At 46.1% G+C, this 23,160-nt stretch overlaps 1 protein-coding gene across 2 annotated transcripts; it reads right to left on the reverse strand.

Moving 5' to 3' along the window:
• Window positions 1-5,311: 5,311 nt before the first annotated feature.
• On the reverse strand, window positions 5,312-22,517 carry SERPINB6 (serpin family B member 6). 2 transcript variants are annotated; one of them, XM_049882506.1, is made up of 7 exons: window positions 22,036-22,244; window positions 17,861-18,035; window positions 15,567-15,716; window positions 12,462-12,579; window positions 10,648-10,790; window positions 9,134-9,289; window positions 5,312-6,242 (listed from the first exon to the last, which is right to left on the reverse strand). In XM_049882506.1, exons 2-7 carry the CDS (start codon window positions 18,023-18,025, stop codon window positions 5,838-5,840), a joined length of 1,137 nt encoding a protein of 378 aa, XP_049738463.1. In that variant the 5' UTR covers window positions 18,026-18,035; window positions 22,036-22,244; the 3' UTR covers window positions 5,312-5,837. The 2 variants fall into 2 exon arrangements, with proteins under 2 accessions (XP_049738463.1, XP_049738472.1); XM_049882515.1 differs by lacking the exon at window positions 22,036-22,244 and adding an exon at window positions 22,417-22,517 and having other exon boundaries at window positions 5,328-6,242.
• Window positions 22,518-23,160: the final 643 nt, after the last annotated feature.

Here is a 23,160-nt window from a genome sequence, read left to right on the forward strand (position 1 = left end):
ACCTATAGATGGGCCTATTGCTGCGGGGAGATCGGAACTCTTATGTACAGCTGGTGGGAATGCAAAATGATACAACCATTTTGGAAAACGATATGGCACTTCCTTAGAAAGCTAGAAATAGAAATACCATATGATCCAGCAATCCCACTCATAGGAATACACCCCAGAGAAATAAGAGTCATCACACGAATAGATATATGTACACCCATGCTCATTCTAGCATTGTTCACAATAGCAAAAAGATGGAAGAAACCTAGATGCCCATCAACAGATGAATAGACAAACAAACTGGGGTAAATACACACAATGGATTATTACACAATGACAAAGAACTACGATGAATCTGTGAAGCATCTCATAACATGGATGAATCTGGAGGACATTATGCTGAGTGAAATAAGTCAATCACAAAAGGACAAATATTGTATGAGACCACTACTGTAAAAACTCATGAAAGGGTTTACATACAAAAAGAAACAATCTTTGATGGTTACAAGGGAGGGGAGGGGTGGGGATGGAAAAACACTAAATAGACAAATAGGTAAGTGGTAACTTTGGTGAAGGATAAGACAGTACACAATACTGGGGAAGCCAGCACAACCTGTACAAGGCAAGGTCATGGAAGCTCCATAGACACATCCAATCTCCCTGAGGGACCAAATTGTTGGGCTGAGGGCTGTAGGGACTGTGGTCTTCGGGAACAACTAGCTCATTTGGCATAACAGAGTTTAGAAAGAAAATTCTACTTTGGTGAGTAGCATCTGCGGTCTTAAAAGCCTATAAGTGGCCATCTGGGATTCTCCACTGGTCTCACCCCTTCGGGAGCAAGGAAGAATAAAGAAAACTAAAGACACAAGGGAAAGATTAGTCCAAACGACTAATGGACCACATCTACCACAGCTTCCACCAGAATGAGTCCAGTACAACGAGATGGTGCCCGGCTACCACCACTGACCCCTCTGACAGGGATCACAATAGGGGGTCCTGGACAGAACTGGAGAAAAGTGTATAACAAAATTCTAACTCAAAAAGGAAGACGAGACTTACTGACCTGATAGAGACTGGAGAAACCCTGAGAGTATGGCCCCAGGACATGCTTTCAACTCAGTAATGAGGTCACTCCTGAGGTTCACCCTTCAGCCAAAGATTGAACAGGCCCATGGAACAAAACAAGACTAAGGGGCACGCCAGCCCTGGGGCAGGGACTGGAAGGTAGGAGGGAACAGGAAAGCTGGCAATAGGGAACCCAGGGTTAAAAAGGGAGAGTGTTGACATGTCGTGGGCTTGTTAACCATATGTCATACAACAATGTATATACTAACTGATGAGAAACTAGTTTGTTTGTAAACCTTCATATAAAGTTCAATTAAAAAAGAAAAAAGAAGTATGCTAACATTTGAATAAATGGGCCTATTGCTTCTCAGCCACTGTATTTTACTTTAGACAGCTGTCTCTGCACCTATTGATATGACTCTATGATTTTGTTCCTTTAGTCCCTAAACACCCTGGTGGCAAAGTGTTTAAGAACTCGGCTGGTAATCAAGAGATCAACAGTTCGAATCCACCAACTGCTCGCTGGAAACCCTATGGGACGGTTCTACTCTGTCCTGTAGGGTCACTATGAGTCAGGATTGACTCAAAGGCAGTAGGTTTGAGTAAACATGATAAAAAAGTTTTTTTGATAGATGGCATTAATTAGATCGCGTTACATCGACTTTTTATTCCTGGAATTAACTCAACTTTTTCACACTATCCTTATACTTTCAAGGTGGTGCTATCCACATACAGTGAACTGGAGAGCATCTCCTCTGCTTTTGTTCTCTGTATATTTTGGGTGAAGTTGCAATTATGTGTGTCTCAAGCGCCACATGCAGTATCCAAGTGGGAACTGGAGCCCAGATCCCCTCTGACTGCAAGGCTAACACCGTTCACCCAGGTCCAAACAGTCCCGGTGAGGGGAGAGGATCACACCATGGCCCGTGTGTTTCCAGTGTAGCCGCCCTCAACTGATGACTCCACTCTCTTTCCCCAGACCAGGCATCCAAGCATCAGAGAAAATGCTGTACCAGGGAACAAAGTCCTGTGCTGAAGACAGGCACGTCCCAGACTGGCAGCACATGGCCTGCCCTAGCCACCAACCACATTGTTGGCAGCCCTGCCAAGTTCAGAGAGGCCGTCAGACCAAAGAGCACTTGCAGCTATTGCTTAAGGCTGTTGTTTTTGTTAGGTGCTGTCGAGTTGGTTCCGACTCGTAGTGACCCTACGCACAACAGAACAAAACACTGCCCGGTCCTGCGCCATCCTCACAGTTGTTGCTATGCTTGAGCCCATTGTTGCAGCCACTGTGTGAGGGTCTTCCTCTGTATTGCTGACCCCGTACAGTTAAGGCCGAGTAGTGTAAAAAAAAAAAAAAAAAGTGGGAATAACAGGAACTTTTTTGAGGGTGGGGGGCTAGAAATAGGAGAAATGGGAGGACAACAAAAACTTTGCCGTGAGTGTGATGACTTACAGGGAATGAGCAGATCCCCACATGGGTAATTCCACCTTTAACTATAACAGAAGCCCATTTTCCCTGTACACAGTTTAAAAACATTTCCTGATTATACAAGAATACACGTTCAGTCTAGATTTTTTTTTAATTGTTTTAATCTATAAAAAAATTAAGTAACAACACCTCACTGCTTCAGCCTACTATAAACCTGTCAGGGTGTTCACTGCCACTTTCACAGTCACCTGGTGCAGGGGGGTTTTGGTCACCACTCCAGATGGGCCGAGGCCTACTCCCCTGCCTGCCCTTGTTGTTGGGTGTAGTCAAGTTGATTCCATAGGACAGAGTAGAATTGCCCCATTGGGTTTCCCAGGCTGTAATCTTTAGGGAAGCAGCTCTCCAGGTCTTTTTTCTGGGGAGCAGCTGGTGAGTAGTATCCACCAACATTTTGGTTAGCAGCCAAGGGCTTCAAGCAGTAAAATCCCAATGGCAGGAGGCCGCCGGGCTGGGCAGAGTCCCCGAGGCCTGAGGAAATGGCGTCCAGATGGCGGCCCCTGCGCCCCACCGCTCCTGGAATGCCCTCCTCCCGAGACCCCGGGGTCAGTCGGGGACCTGCGTGGTGAGTCCTACCCCACAGCGTGGGCAGCGTGCCCTCGGCCCCCATCCTCGGGTCCACTTTGGCTCCAATCACCTCGGCTCCGATCCTAGACTGGCCCGACCCTTCCTCGAGGGCAAGGTGCGGAAGCCCGGACTCCCCTTGCTGGGGAATCCGAAGAGGGACTTCAGCACCCCCACCCGGCACGCCTGCAGGGCGCCGCCACCCTGCTGAGGCCCGAGAGCCCAGCGGCACTGAGACATCCTTGTCCCGGGTCCAATTCCGAGCGCTTTCATGCGGGAAGTCCCCAGGCCTTTTTCAGGTGGGAGAGCAGAGCCGAAGAAATGAGACCTGCCAGCCGTGAGAGGCGGAGGCCGGCACTGCGCTGCCCGCCTCCTCCCTCCGCTGGAGCTTTCCACCAGCCCATTCCCCACCCGACCACGTCTGGGCCAGCTCAACCACCTGGAAGGAAAACGTGAGCTTCGGAGGCGTCACAGACATGACATCAGATTCGGCTCTGACCCCTTGATCGAGTTACCCTCCTGAGCTTCGGATTCCTCCTGGTTTATTAAAAAAGGGTTTATTACTGAGGATTAAATAAAATCGTCTTTGTAAAGCACCCATCACAAAGCAGGTGCTCAGTAAACACGTGTGAATGGGTCAGGTAAAACGACTTTTTCCTAGAATTGAATCCTACCGGTACCAGTTGTTGACCCCTACTCATGGTGACCCCATGTGTGTCATTTTTTCAGAAATACATGGCCGGGCCTTTCTTCCGAGGAGCCTCTGGGTGGACTCCAACACCAAGTGCCCGGTGCCTAGGATGCTGACAGGAAACTGCACCATGCAATGGGAAGGTATCCTGGTGCAATTTCATAAAGGATGTGAGATCATTACTTGGTGATTGTGCCATCTTCTGAAATGTGATGAAATATTGAGAGACAACTCTTCAAAGACAATTTGACAGACTGCTACCGTGAAGGAACTCAAACAGACCCTAAGAGCATTCTGGAGCAGGTTGTGTGTGGTTTGTTCTATGCCCAATGGTTTTCACATGCTATTGACAGCTAACCAAAAAGTCAGCAGTTCTAAACCACCAGCGGCTCCGAGGGAAAAAGATGTGGCAGTCTGCTTTTGTAAAGATTTACAGCCTTGGAAGCACTATGGGGTCACTATAACTCAGAATGGACTTGAGGGCAGTGGGTTTGGTTTGGTTTTGGTATGATCTTACTGCACTATAGGCTATATAATAGAAGGGACCACTGACGTTTGTGTTTGTAACTTATATGCTGATGTGGTCTGAAGTCTATATCCCAGGGAAAAGGAAGAAAACAGCTTACTGCTTAAATGGCTAGTCTACTCCACTTGCACGCCGCCCCCCCGCCCCCAGCCCCTGCCCTACACTTAACCGGACTCCCTGTAAGACCATGTAAGATGGCCTGCCTGGGAGAACAAGACACCCTGTGGTTGCACTGGGAGGCACCCTCTGCAACGGAAGCATCATGTAAATCGATCACTCCACGCCCCTGAATCCTCTTTCCAAGTCCCCTGTTCTAGTATTTTAAACAATATGCAGTGCTATGTAGAGACAGAGAAGGGTATGACCAAGCCAGCAGCCCCACGACCCCCTTCTGTTCCTCAGTCTCACAATCTCCCCAAGGCCAAGGTGCTGGCCTGGGTACACAGGGCAAGTGGACCAGCTACAGCATGAGAATACGAATTGCATCAATTAAACTGGAGGGCCCAGGATCCTGTTGACAGCAAATGGGTCAGTGGAGCTGTCCTCTTAGCTGCTCCCTAGAAATAATGGCAGTTTCCTATTTAATCCACAGCATCAATTTGTTCCCGAGTCACTGAACACAGCCACCACATCTCAGCAATAACACCAGTGGCTACAGAAACCTTAGCAACTTGTTTAGTCCTCGAAGTCAAACAGAAAGCACCTGAAGTTTCCTCCCAACGTGCTCTAAAGCCACACCTCTGTAGATGGGACTGTCTAACCATCTACACCTCCTGAGAGCCACCTTACATTTTCAGGGCAGGTGGGCCACACATCCCTGTGAATGCAAACCACCATAGCGGCAGAAACACAAGATGAATGGGGCTGATTTCTCACCCCGAGTTACTGCTCCTCCCACCTTGTGGACCAGGGCTCCCCACTGATCATTTCTGAGACCTGCTCCTACACACCCTCCTCCCTCCACGTCACTCTACTCCCTCATGAAAAACAGGCAGGATCTCAATACAAATTCTGCTATGTGAGTATATGCTCAGGGTTTACTCAACTTGAGTCTATGCTATTGAGTACAGAAGAGGGAAAAGCAGCATTTATCTCCCTGTGCCTAGGAGAAGGGAAACCGAACCGCTTGTCAGGGCAGAGCCACAGCACTTTGCACAAAGGAAGACATGGAAAGTGCCTGGGACAGCTGGAATGCTAGAAGTGGGGGCGAGGGGAGTGGGGACAATACCTCATTCTAAGCAGGATAGTTCTGCTGAGTAGTCAGCGTGACCACTGCCAACCTGGCCACAAGACACTCAGAGAATTCCATTTCAGAGCCTAAAAAAACACTTAGCATGTAAACACACACACACAGGAGTTCTGAACCAGGAATGTCAAGATCAGGCCCTTTATTTCTGAGCTGTCACCACTGCACTAGCAACGTCCCTCTAGGTTGCAGGCACACTGTTAGGTGTCAGAGGAAAGGCACGTAGGTAGGAGAAAGGAGGAGGGCTACAACTAGTGACCCCTCTTCCTTAGGGAGAGGAGACCCGGCCACAGAACAGAATCCCGTTTGTCTTGGTGTGCTGGATGAAGAAGAGGAAGGGGTGGTCAGCACAGAACCGGGGGGTGACCCTTGCGCAGCGCAACATCATGATGGCAGCAGTGGCAGCCGCTGCCTCTGTGCCTTCCTCGTTGACCTCCACAAAAGACCTGTGTACAACCTTGGATAGACACAGGTCTTTCCTGGATGACATTCCAGAGAAGTCTGCCCTGCCCTGGACAAAGGCATCAGCCATGCCCAGACTGTGAAGGACGTCCTTCATATCATATTTCTCCTCCAGCTTGAATCTAGGAAGGAAGACTTCTACCTCTTCCTCATCCAGCATGGCCGGCCTTGTCCATTCCATGAATTTCTCATAAGTAAGTTCTTTTTCCACCTGGAAGGAGACAGGTTAAGATTTTAAGACCTGCAACAGTGCTATCCAGTAAGGCTTTCTGCTATGGTGTTAATGCTCTACACCCGAGCTGTCCAATATGGTAGCCATTAGTCAAAGGCAGCTACTGGATACTTGAAACATGGGTAGTGCAAATGAAGACCAGAATTTTTAATTTTATTTTAATAAATTTTAGTTTAAATACCATATGTAGCTATGACTACTGTACTAGACAGCACAGGTCTAGAAGAGGGTGCAACAATGTTAAACCACTCAACTAGAAAATGGTTTTACATTTCTACCCTTGATTCTTCAACTCCGGAAATGCAAATCTGTTCCCTGAGGCAGAAACTTATAATTAGGCTCCATTTCTGAGGAGGGCTGTCCTCTTACAGTTTGGTGTTCTACCTTACTGAAGGCATGAAAAGGTGGAATATCTCGGACTTGGCCTTTTCTTTCACTCTGCCTCCTTCCAATGAATCCAACCATGTTATGTTATCTTCCAAAATTTCTCTCCACTCTGGTTCTTCCTCTGTCTCCACTGCCACTGCCCTCATTCAGGCCCTTGTCACGCCTTGCCAGGAATGCCATAGCAGCTCCTGGCTGATCTATCTCCCTTCTGCCCTTCTGCCAGTTCATCCATTGCAGCCATAAGGATTATCTTTCTAAAAAAGCAAATTACTCTCCTTCCGCTGCTCTTCCTCCCGGGCACACACACCCTTTGAGGCCTCTGTACACTTCCCACGGGCCCTCCTGAGCTCCATCTCCTCTTCCTAGGACAGTTCAAACCCCAGGGCCCTCTTCTGTGCGTCCCACTGGGTCTGGACCTCCCCCACTGCACTGGGCGCCTGCACTGTAATGACTTCTATATAGCACCGACCCCTCCATATTATTCACACCACTGGGATCTTTAGGGCAGCATCATCTTTTATTTTTTAAGAATGTTTTAAATTACAAAAGTCACACATGCTCATTGTAAGAGGTACAGAAAGAAAAAATGGAATTTCCCTACCTCAACTCAATTTCCTAAAGCTAACAACACTGGTAGTTTTTTGGTGCACACCTTTCCAGGCTTTTTAATTTGTTCTTACAGACAGCCCCTGGGTTTACCTACAGTTGTGTTATCAGGGAAAGGCAGTTATGTGTAGTATGTGGACACTAGAGCCAGACTACCGGGTTGAACAATTATTTAACTTCTCTTGGCCTCACCTTCCTCATCTATCAAATGGGACAGTAAATCTTTCCTACCTTGCAAGGCTGTGTTAAAGTAAATTAATCAATACACATAAAGCATTAGAGTAATACCTGCATATTGGAGTGCTGGTGGCGCAATGCTTAAGAGCTACAGCTGCTAACCAAAAGATCAGCAGTTCTAACCCACCAAGCCGCTCCTTGGAAACCCTATGGGGCAGTTCTACTCCGTCCTATAGGGTTGCTATGGGTCGGAATTGACTCGATGGCAATGGGTTTAGTTTTTTTGTTGGTTTATAGTAACTGTTAAGTACTGGCTATTATTGTATTTCTGATATTTTTTATATTCACTTACTTCTGTGTCTGGGAAAGCTCTCCATTTCAGTATTCACAGCTCAGCTGGGCCTTAATGCTGTATAACAGGTTTCCAAGGAGCATCTGGTGGATTTGATCTGCCAACCTTTTGGTTAGCAGGCATAGCTCTTAACCACTACGCCACCCGCATTTCCACAAATATTTATAGTAGGGGTATATCACAATTTGCTTAACCAGTCCCACAAAGATGAAAGTTGTTTCCAGCACTTTGACCATTATAGGCAATGCTGTACCAAACATTTTTGTGCATTCATGCAAACCTGCACCACCATTCTGTGGGACAGGTGGCTTCCACTGGGACTGCTATGCCAAGAGTATGCACATTTAAATTTTAATAGAAATCGCTACACTGCACTCTCAGAAAGCTGTGCCAATTTAGACTCCAATCACATATAATTAAAGCCTTTTTCTTCTCCTCCTCACCAATAATGAATTTTAACAATCTTCTCAATTTGACAATTTGAAAAGTGAAAAATGGTTTTGGATTGTTTTTATCTGAATTGCTTTGCGGGTAATCATATTTTCATACAGTTGCTGGCCACCTATATTTTTTTAATGAACTCCTATGCATATTTTTCATTTTTCTATTTCATATTTCTCTACTTATTCTTTTTTTCTTATTTATTTATAAAGGTTCTTTATATTTATGGGTAGTGGCCCTTTGTCTGTTTTACGTACACAATACAGAAAGGGAGACTTTGTTATCAATAGCCTCCTCTCACCTGGAACCCTCCTTTTCAAATGCTTCTCTGCCCTGAACTTGAAGGGGTTTGTGATTTGTTTCAGTAAGAAAGGGCCTTCACTGTAACAAGATCCAGTCTCTGGACTGCACCTTCCTTCTATTCTCTGATCAGGAAAGGAAGGCCATCTTCACCTCTTATGAACAGAATTCCTTCCGCAACACTGCACTTGCTACTTACCTTAAAGCAGTAAAATGCAACTGAAGCAGTCTATAACGTTTTAAAAGTATCTTTAAAGCAGTATTAGCTTCTCTTAACATCACTATTTTTTACAGAGTGACTAGGGTACACTGAATGAGGAAGTTAGAACTGGGTACCCAGGTGGAACGGGGCTGGAAAGCCTTTTCCTGAGAATATCTACTACATCTCTTCGAGTGCTCTCATGGTCTAGGAATTCCCCTCTCTGGTACCACCCTCCTTACCTCTGTGTCCCAGAAAGTAAATATAGGTGACTGGAAGTCTGTCAGCATTCAAAGTCACTAACTGGGAGGCAGAGAGCGTGACTACAGCAGACATCCAAATGTCATTCTCTTGCCCTGACAGCACGATGCTGCCACCAAAGTTCACCAATTGCTTAACACTCATTACCGTGCTCAAATCAGTGTTTCCATCTGGAAGCATGATGATCATATTCAGCTCCTTCCCGACATAGGGAAGCACCAGAATTTGGGTGAATATTTCTCCTATATAGGTAATTTTAAAAGTAGATTTCTTAAACATCATTTGCACAGGCTTCTCCTCATTCTGTAAAGGAAACAGATAAACACGACACTGAAACACAATCCAGCTGACACGCACTGAACATATTCAACAGAGTCAGCCGCTCTGCCCCTGGAATCACTTTCTTACCTTTGCTTCTAGAACCCCAGGTCAGCTGGCTCCTGCCACCCTGCTTCATCACTTTCACCTTCGGGGGCCCAGGACTCAATCCTTAAGCTTATTTTCTCTGGGGCTTTCATCCAGTCTCTTGACTTTACACATTCACATCTCTAGCCCACCTTCTCTCCTGCAATCCAGACTCCAGGCCATCACTACCTACCTGAGCCTGCACTGGATATGGAGAAGACCTTGCTGCTAGAACACAGAGCTCCAAGGAGAGAAATAGGTTTGCCAGGGGAAAACGGGACAGTGCGTTTCCCCATAAACCTCAAAAGAAGATCTATTTTTTGAGAAACTGAAGGTTCAGGCTCAAGTTGGCCTGGAAGATCTGACTCACGGTCAACGACCGAGACTAGACTATGACTAATCTATTCTGTGTACTTTTGTATGTGCGCAAAAACCTTCTATAATTCAAGGTAGACAAAAAAGAAGGAATGAACTGGATTTAGTGAGAAAGATGAAGCAAATAATATCTTCAAAGCTGGAGGAAGCTAAGCTCTGTGTCTATCCTATGTACATGTCCTTATGTTCACCTGTTTTTTAAAAAAACATTGTGTTTCTATTATCTTTATTACAAAAGAAGACTGAAGATCATCCATCTATTCAGTACTGACACAGCACCAACTTTATGGTAGAGCTCTGCCCTGAAGCAGCATTCTGCAGAGCAGGTGAGGGACACGGCATTCAACACTGCTATTTTTATTATTCAATACTGCCTGCTCTTGGGGAGACTGGCCTGTGATGGCCCAGAGGAGGGGCATCAGAACCAGACCCCGAGGACAGTCAGAGAAGTCTCCCAAAGAGGTCACTGGTGGAATGAAGGAAGCACACAGGGACTCGTGGGAAATGGCCATGGAAAATGGGCCAGACCAGATTGCAAAGGGCATCACACACCAGACTGTGAAGTTTCAACTTCATCTCAAACACTTGGGGAAGGAAGCCAAGGAAGACTTCAGGCCTGAGAGCCATCTGATCAGATTTGTGATACAGGCAGAGATAAAAGACTCAGGGACCCCGGGGGGCCTGAGGGTAGGGAGTCACCTGTGACCAGATACACAAAGAGGAGAAAGGCAGAGAGAAGAGCCCCAGGCTTGTCAGAGAGACAGCAGCATTACCAATGGGCCGTGTAAAGTGAAAGTTACTGGAAGTTAACCTTCTTGCATGTTTTAAAAACCAAAAACACCACAACACAGGAATCTCCTTTGTTATTGCAAAACATTCACCTTGCTAATTTTAAAAGGTCTTTCCTTAGTCTGTTGTTTGTTAAAACGGTTGTCCCAGTTTCCTTTGAAGTAGATGGCATTCACGAGAACCAGGCTAGTCAGGGAATTAACGGTACCTGAAGACAGCAACTCTGTAATTTTACCTGAAAAGTAGAAATAGAGAGCCAGTTAGTGAGAAGAGTTCCCTGATTCCTACGTGGGGACCAAGGTCCAGACTTGTTATAACACAGAAGTGGTTATAACTCACAGGTCTAACCTGTGTAGGAGTCAAGCACACAGGTGAAAGAAAGGATTTCACAGTCTCCCAAATATCATCATATAAAGGGATGTCTGTCCTTAAAATAAGAAACCCTAGTGGCACAGTGATTAAGTGCTCAGCTCCTAACCAAAAGGTCTGCGGTTTGAAACGACCAGCTGCTCCATGGGAGAAAGATGTGGTGGCCTGCTTCCGTAAAGATTATAGCTTTGGAAGCCCTACAAGGCAGTTCTACTCTGTCCTACAGGGTCACTATAAGCCAGAATCAACTCAACCGCAGCAGGTTTCACGGGTCCTTAAAACAACAACATGAACCTGAAGTAGCGTACCTACCTCTGGTAAGAAAAATACTACAATATGAACCAAAACCATCAAATGAACATGTAGATATTAATACATGCAGGACAAGATGATAGCACGTCTTAGGAGGGAAAGGAATGACTGGACTCATGATTTAAAGAAAAGAACTTAGACGGTGGTCAGGAAAGGTATGAGGCTGTAGCCAGTGTATAAACAACAGTTTAAACTAAGAAAGGAACAGGATGAAGGCTGAGGGGTGCATCCCAAGGCACTGGGTGTATAAACGACAGTTTAAACTAAGAAGGGAACAGGGACGAGGGCTGAGGAGCACATCCCGAGGCACTGGGTGGGTACACTGCAGAGGCTGGGGAGGGAGGCCTCCTGAAACCCTCGTGGCCCACTGCTCTTCATGCCAGCTGTGAAAAGAAAGGCTACACTAACTGTGGTGAATTGAAGTGTGCCCCCAACCCCATAAAATATGTATTGAAGTCCTGGCCCCTATTCCTGTGAATGCGATTCTATTTAGAAACAGGGTTTTCTTTCTTACGTTGATAAGGACATAGGGAGTAGGGTGGGACATAGATCTAACCACTTCTGAGTTATACCAAGAATAGAACAGACACAGACACACTGAGGGAAGGCAGACATCCAGTAGCTCAGGGAACTACCAACAAGAAGGCCCACCCCCTAGAGCCACACCCCGAATTCAAACCCCCCAGAACCGTGAGAAAATTAACTTCTGTTCTTTAAAGCAACTCGCTTGTGTTGCAGCAAAAAACAAACAAACTCATTGCCATTCTGACTCATGCAGACCCCACGTGTTACAGAGTAGAACTATGCTCCCTAGGATTTTCTTGGCTGTAATCTTTACCGGAAGCAGGTTACCAGCCTTTCTTTTGCCGTACAGATGGGCGGGTTTGAACCACCACCCTTTAGGTTAGTAGTTGAGTGCAAACCGTTTGTGCCACCTTGTGTCACAGCAGCACTAGGTAACTGAGACACTAACATCAACCAAGAAAAAAACAAAGTGTGAGTTATGCCAGAAGAGGTGTACCAAACACTGACAGACATCACAGATACTCTTATGACAGCACAGAAAATGAATATGTTGGCAATATTTCAGAAGCAGATTTTTAAAGTTTGAAGTTACTTAGAGGAAAAAAAAAGTCATTCCTGTTTACATTTGAGAGTCTTGTGAAGGAATGAACAATACGACTGATTAAGATACGATTAAAATAGAATAACAAAATATTTTCACCTTCTGTCTTCTTGGCTACCCAGGTGTTGATGTGCTTTCTGGACTCCTCTGTAGCATTGGCAAAGTCAAGCTCTTCCATCTCTGCTTGGTAGAATTTGCAGCAGGAATCTTTGAAAGACTAGGATAAACAGTAACATCACTGCACAGCTACAAACACAACACCAAGAGTTTGCTTCTTCCCTGCGCCAATCAGAACAGCAATCGTTTTACGATCTGCACGTCTAACTTGCAAATACATACAAGGAATTAGTCTAAGGTCTGAATTCCTAGTTTTCAGGTATATTTAATCTTAGCTTATAAACAAGTGAGAGTGGCCTGAATATCCAATGCCCCTAATGAACTCTGCCTCGTTTGCTAATAAAGGGATAATAAAGACACTGAAATGCTGTAACTAGTGTGTGTCACTGCTCTGAAAAACCTCTGCATTTGTTGAGGGAAGTTTAACACAGCAAGAGCCACAGGGCCGTCTATACTTCAGAATGAGATGACAGTTCCATAAGTAGTACGGGGAAATGTGTAGCTCTGGGCCAGAACCTCCACCACAGCTTTCTCTGATGATGGGAAGGCTCTAAACCTGTGCTGCCCAATCAGTGCCATGTGTGGCCTCTGAGCCTTTGAAATGTGGCTGGTACGATTGAGAGTCTCGATATTTAATTTTAATTAATAACACTGAAATTTAAATAGCCATACATGCCTAGTTGCTACCATTCTGGATGGCTCAGTTACAGACTGTGATCAACTCTCAAAAACTCTTAAGTTCAACCTGTACCTTGTTAATATACTCTATGCAATGATACGGATACCTATGTTATACCATTTAAAAGCAGAAAAGCTGGTGGACAACCAGAGAACTGAAATGACTAGGTGCCGACAGTATACTACGGATGGGTTTCCCAATCCTTCTTTTGAACAGCTAACAGCTGAATGTTTAATTCCCCTTTTCAGAATCTTCTTTTTATCACAGAATTTTACATTTCCCCTGAAGCATAGCATTAAGAGGCAACCTGGCACAGTGGTTATAAACACAATTCTGCAGATTACTGGCTGTGTGAGTCCCTCTAAGGCTCCCTGTCCTCTCCTGTAAAATGAGGAAGCAGCAATAGCCACCAGCACAGGGTTACTGTGAGGACCAAATGGGTTATCACCATGATAGCGCTTCATTTAACACCCCTGGATTCTCAGGATGTCCTAGGCACTGCACTGAGTGATTTCATTTCATCTTCACATAATCCATGCTTAGCCAATTATGTTGGCTTAGCTTGTTTATCAATGCTTTTGAATTTTTTAAAAATCTCTCAGTCTAAGAAAATCGTCTGAAAGCAAACTGGTCACCCTTATATTGATCACTTGTTGCACCCTTGGTAATTTTCACTACTGTCTGCTACTTATTTTACAAGCAATGACTAGTCAAACTGAAGTAATATCTAGTTATATATTGCAATTGGTATTAGATTCTTAGAACACTAAATTAATGAGAAATAACTGACAGGTATTTCTCATCTCTTTATATTCCAATATCAAAATAACATTTTAAATAGCAATGTTTTTCTTAAAATATCCACCAAAAAAAAAAAGAAATGAAAACCAGTTAATCCTAATGTTTTAAGTTATGGTCTGAAACAAGCTGGAAAAATAATGAACATAATCATGTAATAGAACATGATTGGTATCCCAAACATGTAAAGAATTCTTATTAATCAGTAAGAAAAAGACATACAACCCAATAGAAAAATGCGCCAAGGATATACAAACAGGCATAAACAGGCAACTCACAGAAAAGATAAAAACACTTACTAAATGTAAGAAAAGGTGTTCAACCTCATTACTAATCAAAATGAAAAGGACTGACAACATGCAGGGTGGCTGGTGGTGGGCGGAAGGGAGCACTGGGCTGATAACCCCAAGGGGAATGTCAACAAAAACAGCACTTTGGACAGCAATTTGGCAGCATTTATTAAAACTTCAAAGCTTTATTCCCTTCCTTCCTTCTATAAATCCATCGTGAGTTAGCACACGCACGTGCACAAAATCACGGGCAAGAAAAATCATGGTATGTGGACCCAGCCCCAGTGCTCCCCACGGGGGAGTGAGTGGTTCAGTCCAGCCCCAATGCTCCCCATAGGGAAGCAAGTGGTTCAATCCAGCCCCAATGCTCCCCACGGGGGAGTGAGTGGTTCAGTACAGGATGACACGTCCACACTCGGAGGACCACAGAGTAGCCAAAAAGAGTGAGAAGACCCACATACACTGAGATTGGAGGAATTCAAGAAATATTGTTAAGTGAAAAGAAACAAATTACAAACAATACATATGGCATAATGACATTATGTGGGGAAAAGCCTCCACAGAATACACTTTCTATAAAGCTCTTATACTAGGGAGGAGAGTGATAAGGTACAGGAAGGTGGGCCATAAGGACTCCTGCTTATCTGTATCTTTATATAACAAAAATCTGTTGTCATTGTTAGTTGCCATCAAGTCAATTTCAACTCATGACGACCCCATGTGTGCAGGAGTAGAACTGCTCCATAGGGTTTTCAAGGCTGTGACCCTTTGGAAGCAGACCCACAGGCCTGTCTTCAGAAGCAGCTCTGGGCAGGTTCAAACCACCAACCTTTTGGCTAGCAGTCGAGCACTTAATCATCTGCACCACTCAGGGATTCCTATAACAAGAATCTTCCTACATATTACTTGAATAGTTTCAAAAAAAAAATGAAAAAAGTCATGACAGCATTGTCAAACAAATAAAGCCAGTATAAAAAAGCTAAAAAAAAAAAAAAAAAAATTCTGTATCTGAAAAAACAATCAAAATATTTAAATGTGTAGACAGTTGAACAAGCTTAACAATACACCCCCCCCCCCAAAAACCTATTAATATGTGAAAAAACAGTCTAGAAATATCCTTCTTGATATATAGGCCGATTCATCTCAAATTGCACTATACTCCAGGTCAGTTCTTTTATAAATATTCTCATTTAAGCTTCACAAAAATTTGCACAGCATGGTACAAGGCCCACACTCAGCTCTTTCCACCACACCATCCCTTCCTCCCCACCACCCTGCCATCTTTGCTTCCTTAGTGAACAAACAACAAGTATGACTTACTGAGAGGAAATCATATGTCTTCTCTCCAAAGAGCCTGTTGGCCATCCTGAGCAAGTACTGAGTGCCGGGTTTGTTAACTTCAGTGAGAAGCAACTGGAAACCTTGGTGAACATCTCCACCTCCACCTCGACTTTTATTTAAAGAAAGCGCCTGAAATCAAACACAAAATAAAAAGATACACCTTCGGTACCCCCTGACTTCAAGAAATGGGTACAGCACTAAACTCAACACTGAGAACTTTATAGATCCTCCCTGTTGCTATCCAGTTGATGCTGACTCATAGCTACCCTGTAGGATACAGTAGAACTGCCCCACAGGGTTTCCAAGGCTATAAATCTTTATGGAAACAGACTGCTACATCTTTCTCCCACAGAGCAGTGCGCGGGTTCAAACCACCAATCTTTTGGTTAGCAGCTGAGTGCTTAAGCACTACACCACCAGGCCTCCTACTACAGCTGAAAAGATGATTAATCCCATTAAAGATGGAACGTGTCTTGAAAGCCACTCTGTTTCCCTACCTGCAGTTCTTCCAAGGTCTCCCTATAATCACGTCCTGCAGGAAACCAGAGTCCTCCAAGTACTGGTATGAGTAGAAATGCCCTTTCTCAAACCCTAACAGAACGGTTCAGGTCAGTCACACTCATGGCTTGTGTAGTTTGCCCCACAAAACCCCGCCTCCCGGCACAATACGCATCCAATGCACGGAGTCCTGCTTCAGATTTTTCTAATGACATGGACTGAAAGTTAATATACTGAAAGCCCACAAAGGGTTAAAAGGAGCTTTAACAACTTGGATTTAAAAGGGAGAGAGACAGAACCAAACAAGAGGCAACTGGTCCCCCACTTCTATGAGCAGGAAGCTGGCTGAGAGAGCTCCTCAGCAACAGAATGGGCCATTATAGAAAAGGAGAGAAGTTGCAGAAAACTAAGCCAAGAATACAGAAGGGGGAGCCAAGGGCAAAGGCAGGCCATGGCACAGGAATGACTCCTGGGAAGCACAGGCGGAACACAGGGAACTGGTAGATGTACCCAGCTGGATTTCAGAGCTGCCTCGGCTCAGTGAGTGCCTTGAGCCTCCCGCCCTCAACCATCACTTCTGAATGGGTCTACTGCAGCTGTCCTGTCCGTCTTACCAGTATACACCGGGAGTGTGTGGGTGGGGTAAGTGGGGTGGATAATTTGTCATTTTAGTTCACAGATCTCTATGCTGAGGAACCGTACCCAGGGAGCTGCGCCTGAAGAGCAGGTTGTTCTTACCCAGCTTTTTCAAGAGATTCAAGCCTGAGCCTGATCCCAAAAGGGAATGAGACTCTTGGGTCTCGGGAGGGGATAAGTAAGTGTACTTTACCTGTGGGAGGAGTGTACATCATTAGGGGCCAGGAGGCAGGCTCTGGCAGTCACCGATGGCCCCATGGGCCAAGCCTCCAGTGTTCATGCCCTGGTGTGCCCCTCTCACTGACTCGGCCTAGCCATGTGGCTGGCTTCAGTCAGGGGCACATCGGCAAGCATGATACGAGCAGAGCTTGATGAGCACTTGCATGTCAAGCTGGTCCTCTTGGAATGCCCCCTCTTGAAACCCAGACACTATACTGTAAGGAAGTCCAGGCCACACTGCTAAAGAGGCTGTGTGGAAAGGCCCCCCAGGATGAGGCGAACATGGAGGTGGGGCCACACAGAAGAGAATTAAGGTGCCCCAGCTGAGTCCAGCGAGTGTGGCCACACAAATGGCCCCAGCCAGCACTCAGTGGAGCTGAAGCCATGCCCAACCCACCCACATATTCACAAAGTAGTAAACCGTCATTTGAAGCCACCACATTTTAGGGTGTTGATTACTCAACAATAAATAATTGAAAGACTACTGTAAGCATTTTTGGCTGGCAAGTGACATTCTAAGAGAGTTTTACACTTGAATGAGAAAATAAAAATGAGGTTATTTTTAACAACTGCAAAACATTTGACCATATCCCAAAAAGTATCACAAGACTCAACCTGAATCCTGTGACTGTACATCTACTTACAAACTCAGGTATAACCTAATACAACGTGGTGATGGAATCATCTAGTCTTCTGAAGAAAGCACCCAGCACCCTGGCCCTGACACACAGGAGACGCTCATCACTGGGCAGGTTGGCGCTGGTAACATCCCCTTCCCTGTCACTCCCCCCTCCCCCGACTCCTGAGACATGAGCAGAGTTATCTGGCAAGAGTGATTCTTTCACAATCTGAAACAAGAAAGACCAGCACAATCGACAAAGTAAGCCCATATGTTGTTGCCCTGAAGTAGCTCTAGGTACCTGGGATATCTGGGTAGCGGTGTTTCCCTCGGCCCCCAGGAAGACCATGGCCAGGGCAGAGGAGATGCTCATAGGTGAAAAAACCACGTTTTGTGAGTTGTTTTCACCCAGCTTTTTCAAGAGGTTGAAGGCAAAGGTGCCATTTGCTTCTGATAGCGCGTCCATGATGATAGACCTGAAACAATGGATTTAAAAACAATACAGCATAAACATAGGCTTCCAAGTCCCTGCATTTCACTGTGCTTACTAATAGTTACGTTCAATGAGCAAACAGGTACATGCACAGCTCTTTGTGGGGCTGTCATGGTTATTTTGTGTGCCTCTAATATTAGTTGAAAAAATTAAGTAGTAATGTTTATAATAGGATCCCACTTTTCCAAAATAGAGAAAAAAGCAGGGACTTATATCTAAATACTTGTTTGTGAGTATAAAGAAAGCAGGGAGGGAAACACATACAACCGTTCACTTTAGTTACTTCTTGGGGGTAGAATTAGAAAAGGCATTACAAACTTTTGCTTACATGTCTGTATTATCTGGGTGGTTGTGGCTTATATGTATTACTTTATCACTTGAAAATAATTCAGTATAACTTCAATCACAAAATTATATAAGAAAAGGCAGCTGAATAGTTCCATAATGTTGGAGAGAGGACTCCATTCTAAGGATAGCCTGAAGCCTTACAATAAAAGACGACAAATCCAACCACATACAAAGGTGTACGAAAGCCTTAAAAACGAGCATGTCTGACCCTCAGTTCTGCTTTTAGGAAACCTAGGCACGTGCCAAAGCCCAAACCCAGGCCCTGTCTCCATGCCCCCCTGCCTCCCACAAGCCGGGCCTTGCATTCACAGCAGGGTATCTTGTGCCTCAGTCACCAAGTGCAGCCCACCTCCCCTCTAAACAGCAGCCACAGAGGTCAGGACCAGACTCTGTGTGTCTCCAGAGCCCCCGCCACTCAGGGCGTTTGGCTGTGGACCTGGCTGCCAGGCAGGGTTCTATCGAGAATGCAGTTAGGCAGTCAGGGTCAGGGTGTGGTGGCAGTGTCTCAGGCAGGTGGGAATCAGAGTCAGAAAACACTAAACAGAGATCCCTCCTGTAAACTGCCCGTTTTACTAACAGGAACCTGGAGTTCACAGAAGCGAAGTGATATGTCCAAGGTAAGGGATGCAGGGCTGAGCTCTAGCCAATGCTGGCTTTCCATCACTGCTCAAGGAAGAGCTGAAATCTGGGTGACCTAAGAGCCCAATTAGTCAGAGTCTAAATTTTTTTACAGGTGCAGCACAGCAGGCCGGACAGGTGGGTGAGTTCCGGGGGGAACAAAGCGCTTGCTCTGATATCTTTTTTATCAATATTTACCAAAGTAGTACTTCCCTGGTTGGAGCATTCTAGAACATTCCCAATGCCTCACCTGAGACGTGCATGGGAACCAAAGAACAAGGCGAAGGCAAGCAGAGTTGTTTTCATGAAGTAAAAGAAAGGGAAAGACATGGAAGAGAACAATTAATTTCTTTCTTTACCAGGTGTGCAATTATAACTGTGAGTCAGCTGCATAATGGCCCCAAAGATATTCAAGGTCTTAATCCTTGAAACTTTACATGGCCACAGAGACTTTACAATGGGATTAAGTTAAGGGTCTTGAGATGGGAAGATTATCTTGAATTATCCTAGTGGGCTCTAAATACAATCACCTGGGTGCTTACAAGAGAGAAGCAGAGAAAGGGTTGACAAGAGAGAAGAAAGCAATGTGAACAGTGACGCAAGATGCTCCACTGCTGACTCTGAAGGTGGGGGAAAACGCCAGGAGCCAAGGTATGCAAGAGGTGCAAGTCTGGAAGCCAGAGAAGGGAAGGACCCAGATTCTGCCCTAGAGCCTCCAGAGGGAGCACACCTTGCCTTTAGTCCAGGGAACCTGATTTCAGGCTTCTGGCCTCCAGAACTGTAAGAATAAATCTGTTTTTTTTTTAAAGCCACAGAATTTGTGGTAATTTGTTATCGTAGCCATAGGAAACCAATATAAAAGCTAATATACTTGCTAGATTGTGCTCACCGTCTTTGTTTAAACATTATGTTTTTAACTCTTTACTCACTGTACAAAATGGTTGGGCTGCTGGCACTTCGGCTTTGCTGACTTTCCACATATATATTAAAAAACTGATTTTCAGTGAATGGCCAGAACGTCCATATTACTAAAATTCTTCTGAATATAATGGATTCTCTGATGACACAGAAATAACTTCAGGACTTTGCAAAGCCTTGGGAACACCAATAGAAACTACAGAAACCATCATATGAAACTAACTCAAAGTTGTACATATTTTTGGTAATCTGAATTCTAGATCTGCATGAGCTGCCCACTTACCAATTTTAAGAAAAGCAATTTATAAAACACAAGTAAACATAAGGAAACTTCTGAATTAAGAATCAAGAGAAGATAAGGTTTCCCTAAGCGAGAAACACAGCCCTGCATGTTCCTGCTACAAACAAGGGTCCTAAGACGCCCCGCCTCAGGCTCCAATAGCTGGGGACAGGCATGCCTCCGGCTTTGCCCACAAACAGCTCGGTGCACACAAAAAAGGACACAGGCTCAGTGGTCTAGTTTGTGACCAGTGAAGCTGGACCAGGAAAGGTCCCACATTCCCCTGTCCCCACCCAAGACTCTACTATCTGCGCACGTTTTTCCCTCAAATGTGGAAAGAATATTAATTCAAATAAAATGTCCACCCTAAGAAATGCCATTAATAAAGCATTTTGTCTCTGGTAATGTCCCTAAGGAATTTGTTTTGGTCATTGACCTTTATGTCACTGACCTCAAACAGGCAGACGGCCCCCTCATCCGCTACAGACACACTCCCACTGGGAAGCCCAGGGCACAAACTATTTGGAGCCAAGTAGAAATCAAGTACATCTATTTCATTGTGTAAACGGAACTTAATGCTGAAAGACCAATAGCTCCTCAACACGAAATAGCTTCAGTCTTCTTTTTTAATATGGAACTGGGAAAACAGAGCAGACCATTCAAAGGAAAAGGCCTGAGTCAGGAAGGAGAGAGGGTTTGTAAGGCCAGTTCTGGGACGCAGAACACTGGATTTCTGATACCAGTCCTAACCGTATGTGAAAGGGAATACACCAAAAGATCTATACGCTCTTATATCTCTAGTATTCCATAACTGCTAAAGTCCTGAAAGAAGAGCAAAAACTCGCTCCATTTTCAAAGCCCCCAGTGGAAGCAGTGATAGCATTCCATTTCCCAGCTGAAAATAACTGCTGGTGGCCCTTGGAGGTCAACTGATAGCCACGCTGCCACAGCAAAGGAGTGGTGTAAGACAGGCTGCCCTTAATGTAAGCAGAAAAGAACAGTGATTCCATTCACTCTAATTATCTAATTTCACTATGCTGTTACTGGTCGCAGTTAACTATAATACACTGAACTGTAATACAAATGCCTTGGATTGGAGCTGCCCTTATATAATTTTAAATACTTAGTATATGACTAAAATTGCATCCTTTCCCTTTCATAAAGTCCGAATGGACGCAGTTACTTAGCAAGAGGCATGGAACGCAGCCACCTCCTGTATACACTGATAACAGCAGTAATTCCTGCTAACCACAGCGCCCAGCATTTAGCCCCAGAACCTTAATCCAAAGATTACATAGCTCTTTCCACCAGTCCTACAATGCACCAGAGAGAAGCATCAGGGCCCGGAAGCAAAAGTGCCAATACCTGACCCAGCTTCCCCCCAGCATGCGACTATTCCTGATGGCATCTGAGTATTAATTTGCCATACTTCCGGTTTCCAAAATTGAGTTTTTAGAGGGGGGAGAAAAACTGTCAATTTGATGTAGCACATAAACCCCAAATATAATTAAAACGTCCCCTCTGTACTCTTAGCTTTCAAGTGACTATATCGTGTCATATTTTGCCTGCGGTGAGTTTGATAAAAAAACAAAAGGATCTGGAATGGCCCTCAGGATTGTCTTCACAGGCTGAGGTTTGCCAAAAGTCCTCCGCGGCCGCGGCAAGCGCTGACATCCACCTACTCGCTCGATGTCTGAAGAGGCGCTGGGGGAGCTGGGTCCCACCGCCTTTGCCACCCACCCCTCCGCTACTTTCTCTCCGGCCTCAGGCCCCTCGGAGGCCCTAACGCCCACTCCCTGCGGCGCGAGCCGGCTCGCACCTTACGCGGCGCCGCGGAGGTCACCTGTGCCCGGGGTCACCTGTGCGCAGGCCCCCCGCGCAGCAGCCGGGGAGGCTCCGTGCCGGCCCCATCCCGGCGCCAACGACGCAGCCTGCGCCTCCTCGGGAGCGGGCCCTGAGTCAGTAGGCGGCCATGCGCTCTCTCCGGGCGGCGCCCCGTCCTCCCCGCGCCAGGCCTGGAGCTGAACCCGAGCCAGACGCTTGGTCCCGCGCCTGCCCCGCCCCGGCCCCGGCCCCGGCCCTCCAAGCCCTAGCCCGTGACGCAGTTGAGGAAGATGGGCGCAGGCGAGCGTGGGGGCTTCTCCCGGACGGCTCTTCCCAGGCGATGGAGCGGAGAGCCGGACCCCAGCCAGATGCGTACCCCAGAGTCTCGGCGCCGCAGCCAGGAGCAAGGCCAGGACAGTTCGCTGTGGCCGGAAGTAGGATCCGAGGCGCGCGGGACTTCGAATACCCGCCGGTGGGCGGAGTGCGGGGCACGGGGCTCGGGGAGGGAACCGAGACCGCCCCCTATCCCTGGGCGGGGCTTCCGCAGACTGGGAGCTGGGGCCCGCGGGTGGGCTGAAGGGAGGTTCCCCAGGTGCGGCACTTGGATTTGGACCCCCACCCGGGCTCCAGGCCGCCCCTGCCGGGACCGCGATCTGTTCTGGGCGTAGTATTCACTGGTACTCTGGGCCACAGAGTGCAATGCGACAAAGGGCCTGCGCTCCGAGCGTTTCCACTCCAGGGCGGTAGTGCTTGACCCAACCACACCTCTGTGTGTCTTTGCCAAGAACCGTGAATTACGACGTCAGGAACCAGAAGAATGCCCGCTCCCGTCCCATGGTCTTAAGTTGGACAGTACAGAACAGAGTTTAAAAAATTGACAAAGCCTATGCGATTCTAGTGTTTGCGAAGACCCCAGTACTCTCTGGATGATGGAACTGATAAATTGCAGGAATGCATCTGAAAACGTCGTCTGCCATATTCAGCAGCCCTGGAGAACAGAACTGAGTCTGATGATGACTGGAGATGGGGAAACGTTATCTAGACTTTAAAAATGAGACCAATTCTGGGAACTTAAAACTGTTAACTACTTTCTCCTCTGCCGCTCCCCTAAGGCAGAGTT

The sequence above is a fragment of the Elephas maximus genome, chromosome 1 (genome assembly GCF_024166365.1).
Source record: "Elephas maximus indicus isolate mEleMax1 chromosome 1, mEleMax1 primary haplotype, whole genome shotgun sequence".
NCBI lineage: Eukaryota > Metazoa > Chordata > Mammalia > Proboscidea > Elephantidae > Elephas > Elephas maximus.